Source organism: Macaca mulatta, chromosome 15, assembly GCF_049350105.2.
Source record: "Macaca mulatta isolate MMU2019108-1 chromosome 15, T2T-MMU8v2.0, whole genome shotgun sequence".
Lineage (NCBI taxonomy): Eukaryota > Metazoa > Chordata > Mammalia > Primates > Cercopithecidae > Macaca > Macaca mulatta.
Window position 1 is genome coordinate 63,782,353 of NC_133420.1, and position 6,141 is coordinate 63,788,493.

The following is a 6,141-nucleotide window of genomic DNA, read 5'->3' on the forward strand; positions in this document are numbered from 1 at the left end:
CACACCTCTCCAGCTCCAAGCCACTCTCTCTGAGAGCCCTTCCCGTGGCAGCCACATGGCAAGGGCAGCCTGTCTGAACACCCTTAGAGGCCAGAGCCCCCCTAAAGCTCAGTCCTGCCCTCCTCAACAAACAGGTCCTGGGAGAGCCATCTATTCAGGGCTGGACACAGACATAAGAGCCAGGAGGCTCACAATTTTGCACCCTTCAAACCAAATTCCTTAAATATAGCACAGCATTTATTCCATGGCCACGGGAGAATGGGTTTTCTGTTAATAAAAACTGAATATCTCCTTATTTGTGATGAAAACAAGAGCTCTGAATGTAACATAACATTTTAACTTGTCTGGAATTATCTTTCGGTTCCTGATTTTTCTGTCACTCTGAAGTGACACAAGTCATTCACATTCTCTAAGAATAGAAGTGACCTGTTGGAATATAGCAATAAAGTCTCATTAAAAATATGTTTAAAAAATCTTATTTCTGGCTTTCCTGTCAATAAAACATATTGTACTTTCTGTGGCTCTTATTTTCTCTTCTGTTTCCTTTTGTGGTTTTTCAAATCAGATTTGGAAAGGCCCATAAAAGGATATACATTTTCAAATCTAAAGTAAATCACTTGTTCCCAGGAAGCACCTCTTTGGTTTCAGAATTTTAGGGCTGATTTCAGGCAACTGGCAGGGAGCAGGCCTCCAGGTTGGGTTCTGTGCAATGTGCAAAAGTAATCAATTGGGAGAGCAAGTAAGAAGCGGTTTCTAAAAATGGCCACTCGAGGGTGCTGCGTGCTCAGGTGGGAGTCATAGGCACACCGTTTACAATACATTCCAGTGATATTTCAGTGGCCGGTGTAGATCGCAAAGCCAGCCGACTGTGCAGTCCGGTGCTGTGTCTGTTCACTCACTCCTCAGACCCCTCCTAAGCCCCATCCTGTGGGTCGACCCTGGCTGGGCTGTCAGGGGTCCCAATAACAAGGATCCCAATAACAAGGATCCCCAAGCCTGGAGGGCAGAGAAGGCTGGAATGGGAGGAAACAGAAAGTTCACAGTACAGGAGGGGAAGGACGGGGAGAAGGCCCTGGGAGGAGGGGAAGGCCCAGGAAGGCCTGCTGAGGGGTGACCCATCGGCACAGCAAATCCTGGGGACTCAGGCCTCACATGAAGGTCCAGAAGTCCCGGGCACTCGGCACTGGCTGGGCATGGCGACCAGGCCCTGTGAAGAGAGAAGCCTCCTGGCGAAACGTGGCCACCGTGAAGCTGCGGCCAGGGCCCCCCTGAGGATCCTGGGCCCTCGAGTCACAGCTGAAGCAGCAGAGGACGCAGGTGATGGCCACAGTCACCACGAACAGCACCACCACCACCCCAATCACTGCCGTTTCCATGGCCCGCTGAGCAACCTTAGGTCCTCTCAGAGCCTTCGCTCCCATCCAGAACAGGAGGCTTTTGGCGATCGCAGGTGCCCGGTGCTCCTCCGGCGGCTCTCCCTCTGTCTCCTAAGAAGATGCTGCTCCGAGTCCCTGGATTGCTCCTGCTCCAGGCCATCGGGCACCACCACGTGGCCCCACTGCTCAAATCTCAGATGATCTCTGTCTATTTTCTAAGCCTCAGGCCAGGCCTCCAAGAGCTATGGTCAGCTCCATGTCAGCTTCTAGAAGAAGCACTGTCCTGGAAGACGTGAGCACAGACTCCCTGGACACGGAGGAGGTGGAGAGGAGGGGTCAGAAGACGTCGCACAGAGACAGCCTAGCCAGCCCTGGCCCTCCCGTGACGCCTACGGATTTCAAGAGCAAGTTACACTCAGACCAAAGACAAAATACTCCCCCTACTGTGGATGCAGGAGTATCCCGGCTCCTCCCCAGGAGGGACCTTGGGCCAGTCCTTCAGTTGGCCTATCTGCTGCCTCCCCAGCCCGTGGGGGCAGGGACATGAGGAGGGAGGAAGGCATGCGCCAGCTCTGGGCAAGGCAGGGGACACTCACGGGTCACCCCAGGTGCCAGGGCCTTCAGCGGGGGCTGGAGGCAGGGGCAGGTTGCATTTGGCCTCCTTTTCTGCATGGCGCTGGGATCATGCAGTTTAGATAGAGTATCGTGTTCTTCCCCGGGAATCCCTGCCCTGTCCATGACTGTGGGGCTGTTTACCCAGAGGTCCCGGAAGAGCCTTCTTAGGTGCTGGCCTCACCCACCCTCTTTGCTGCCTGCTCAGCCCGTTGCTCACACTCTTGTACTATGAAAACTTACCCTGGGCTTCCCAAGGGCCAGCCCTGGCTGTACCTGGTGCTGCGACCTCCTGGACTGGTGGCTGTCCCAGGGACCTTGGCGTCCCTCCCTGGGTGCTGCAGCCTCCATCCTACTTGGAACTTGGCTCCAAGATGTCTGAGCAACTGTGAACACTTCCTGAATTCTTTCCTCCAATTGTGAGCGAGGGCCCAGGACCCACACTGCAGCTGTCCAGCCCCCGCTCAGCAGTTATCCTGCCCCACCAGGCGCACCCCAGGCCATTTCCACCCTGCTCCCTGCCAGAAGGTCAGGGGAATAAGCTAGGCCCAGGCAACTGAGTTAGTCTGCCAGGTCAGAGCCCTTTCACACCCAACACCTCCTGAGACCCCCACCACTTCTAGAAAGGAGACTGGACTATTAGCCCCACTTTGTCCCTATTCTGGGAAACAGAGTCGTGAGAACAATAACTCCAGGCATGGGACCTCACCAGACATGATCTCATATAACCTCCCCAGCACCCCTGCATAGCGATAGCAATACAGCCTCCATTTTATAGATAAAGATCCTGTGGTCATAGAGGTTACATGACCTGCCTGTAGCCCATTCTGAATTAGCCATGTTAACAGAAGCAGCAGTGGCTGAGGAGGGACCGCCCTCCTCCACTCCTAGCTCAGTGCACTTTCCAGTTACCGTGGGACCACAGAGCGACCATCTGATTCTGTGATTTTACTGATCTGGGTGCAAAGTGCCAGAAAGGGCAGAGGGCTGGCCCAAGTTCACACAGCCTGGGGCCTTTTCAGTTTCTCCAAGGCCCAAGGGAACTTGCTTTAGAACCAGTATTAGGAAACTGGCACTTTGCACAGAATGGGAGAGCAGCTTTTCAGAGCAAGCGATGGCCTGTCATATTCTCAATCTGTCCCTTTTCTGAGATGATGAGACCAGCTGGGCCGTGGGCTCCTCCTCCACATGGAGCAGGCTGTGGGCTGCAACAGGAAGCCAGTTCCTTGGATTATTTGTATTAACTGGGATGGCCAGAAGGAAGGAGACGATGGGCAGATCTGCAGGGCCTGTGGTTTCAGATTGAGTTACCAACATCACCTCCTTAACTGGGGTGATAGAGGGCACCAGGGGACTATGCCTCAAGCTTGAACATTTGTTCCTTTGACTTCTCATTGCCTGTTCTTCCTGTGTGCATGCAGCTGTAGGCCACCTGCAGATTGTCTGAGTGGTTCCTCATTTTTAAACTGGAATAAAGGCCGATTGGTCAGCAGGTTCTCTCCTGCCCTGCATAGGCTTCCTTTCCTGTTTCCGGCTTTCAGGGAACCTCCTCTCCGTCTTTGATTCATCTGTGAAATCAGCCTGGAGATACTTGGGAAAGGGGCAGGGCTGCAGGGAGCAGCCAGAGGAGTCGTGGCAGGAATCCAGGAGGGAGATGGAGGGGGCTGGGCTAGGCAGGGCATGGGAATGGAGAAGGGGGTGGATTTGAAGGACACTGCAGAGAAAATCAACACTGCACAGCAGCCTAGGGTCCACTTTCCCAACCCAGAAACCTAAGGTGGAGGAAATCAGTGTGAATTTGCCTCCTTCTCTCTCTCACACCCTCCTCCTCCAGTCCTCACAGAGAATCCACTGGGAAATAGAAAGGAAAGAGGACATTCTGTTCCCGTGAGTCACCAGGCCCCTGACTCTCTGGCCTGCTCTCCAGCCCCTCCCCACTGCCTCTCCTGGCCCCCAGTCCTCATCTCCCCCGACTTCCCACCTCATCTCACAGGCACAGGCTGAAGGCCTCAGAGCCAGACTTCCTCCCTCGCTGTGGATCCCACCAGCTGTTCACAGAGCATATTCCAACGAGCCTCCAGACTTTGGCAAGGGGGCATCTCTGTTATCCAACCCATTGCAGAGAAGAGGACAGTGAGACCCCAGCATTCTCCCAAGGCCATCCAACACCCTGCACCCCAGCACCACAGACTCCACTTTAAAAAACTCCACTCGCTGCCTCCCAGCCCTCCCACCACGCACAGGCACCAACTGGGGCAGGATGGCTGAAGACACAAGGCTTGGAGAAGAAACCCTGACCCAGTTACCAAGGAAAGTGGATTCAAGGCAGCTGGTGGATGGGGCTTCCTCGAGTTTCAGAGCTCAGTCTGCCCCGGACATGGGCTGAAAAGAGTACAGGGGCAGAGCCCTGGGAAGCAAGCCTCACAGTGGCTCCAACCTTCCTCTCCCCAAGGCCCTGGACTGTCCCATGGAAGGCCAGAGCCCTGCTGGTGCACACAGGACCTGCTGTGGACAGGGTTTTGTGCAAACCCTGAATCCTCCCTCAGAGGTCAGAAAGAGCCCACCCAATTCTTCCCACTCCACAACCAGCCCCTAAGACCCAGACAGAAGCCGCCTGCTCCAGGCACACACTTCCCATCAGAGAGGGAGGTCCCAGGGCAATGAGGACACAGGCCGGGCAGCTCCCTCCCTCCCGCTGCAATCAAGAGCCTCTTCACAAAAGCTTCTTAGTGGTTTTTATTTTCTTGGACTAAGGCACCGATGAATTGACCGTGCAGCCTCGTACTGCCTTCTCCAAACCAAAAGGACATTCTCAGGGCCTCTCCCAGTGCCCCGCCCGCCAGAGGCCTTTCAGCGGCCTGATGAGGAGGTCAAGACGGGCACTTCACATCCACTTGTGTGCTGGCTCTGCCAAGACACCCTTGTCACTTCTGGGGCTCACTGGTAGTTACAGTCACAAGGTGGGCTGTCCAGCCCCAGAAGAGCACCCTTACTCTCCACTCCCCAAACCCTTCAGCACTTCAGGCCCCAGTGTTCTTCAGTTCTCTGCGGCCGTAGTACACTGGGGCATAGCATGCAAATGCCGCCAGAGCAAGCCCCAGGCCATTGTTCCCCTCATTCACCCCAGAGACGCATCCTTCCACATGGAAACATGGGGTCCACTTGTCCTGGGAATGGATGGCAGGGCAGGGGCAGCTGCTGTCCACAGGCACCGGCGGCAGCAGCCTCAGCAAGCGTGGCGGGGGTGGTGGCGGTGGGGGTGGTGGTGGTGGTGGTGGTGGTGGAGGTGGTGAGGGGTGTGGCGGGGGTGGTGGTGGTGGAGGCCCACATTCGGCACGTGAGATACGTGGCCAGGATGATGGTGATGGTGGAAGATTCCCAGGTGGCCCCGCCGCCGGAAGGGCCAAGGCTGGGCCCGGCGGACTCGGTTTCCCCCTGCAGCTATACGGTTCCTCTCCACGTCACAGTCCTGCCGTCCATGGAAAAGGCAAGTGGCCAGCAGCAACAGTAGCAGCAGAACCGCCACAGCAGCGCCTGTGATCCATCCCACGAGGGCCGTGCTCCCCAGGAGGCCCATCATCTGGGAGCCGGATAGTCCCTCTCTCCCCAGCAGCTCCTCACTCCTTTCTCCCCTTCAGCAGCCTCCGCTCAGCCCTCTCAGTCACTGAACTTTGTTGTCTCCGCTGCGGGCTGGAGAGCAGCCAGGGAATGTGGGCGAAGCCTGTTTGGACTTGCAACTGCTGGCCAAGAGTGAAGCCAGGCTGCTGTTAACTCTGAGGAGGCCTGGCAGGGAGGCCGGGTGGAGACAGAGGAGCTGTCAGGATGGATCTGGTTGAGGGAGGAGCCCTGAGTCTAGAGGAAAGAAACCTTCCTGCTCCCTGGCTCAGTGACTTTCCCTCTCCGGGTTTCAGTCTCCTCTCAGAGACTGTGTGGAACAGAGATGAACAACACCGGCTTTGGAGCCAGACAACTCACTTGCTGTGAGATTGTGCACAATTAACTTAACCTCTCTGTCCTCTGTTTCCTCTTCTGTAAAATGGCTGCTAACACTTCCGTCCTTAATAGGGCGTTCTGAGGACTAAAGGAGTTGAGATGCATAAATCAGCAACACCAGCTCCTGCACACGTTTGCCATTGATATTACTGCAATGGAC

The 6,141-nt window shown here is 55.6% G+C and overlaps 2 protein-coding genes across 2 annotated transcripts; both read right to left on the minus strand.

Annotated features, from left to right (window-relative positions):
- Window positions 1-215: 215 nt before the first annotated feature.
- Window positions 216-1,528, minus strand: SPAAR (small regulatory polypeptide of amino acid response). Its single transcript, XM_028835062.2, has one exon. It carries the CDS (start codon window positions 1,419-1,421, stop codon window positions 1,149-1,151), a length of 273 nt encoding a protein of 90 aa, XP_028690895.1. The 5' UTR covers window positions 1,422-1,528; the 3' UTR covers window positions 216-1,148.
- Window positions 1,529-4,706: 3,178 nt separating this feature from the next.
- HRCT1 (histidine rich carboxyl terminus 1) lies at window positions 4,707-5,708 on the minus strand. Its single transcript, XM_015117459.3, has one exon. It carries the CDS (start codon window positions 5,566-5,568, stop codon window positions 5,215-5,217), a length of 354 nt encoding a protein of 117 aa, XP_014972945.2. The 5' UTR covers window positions 5,569-5,708; the 3' UTR covers window positions 4,707-5,214.
- Window positions 5,709-6,141: the final 433 nt, after the last annotated feature.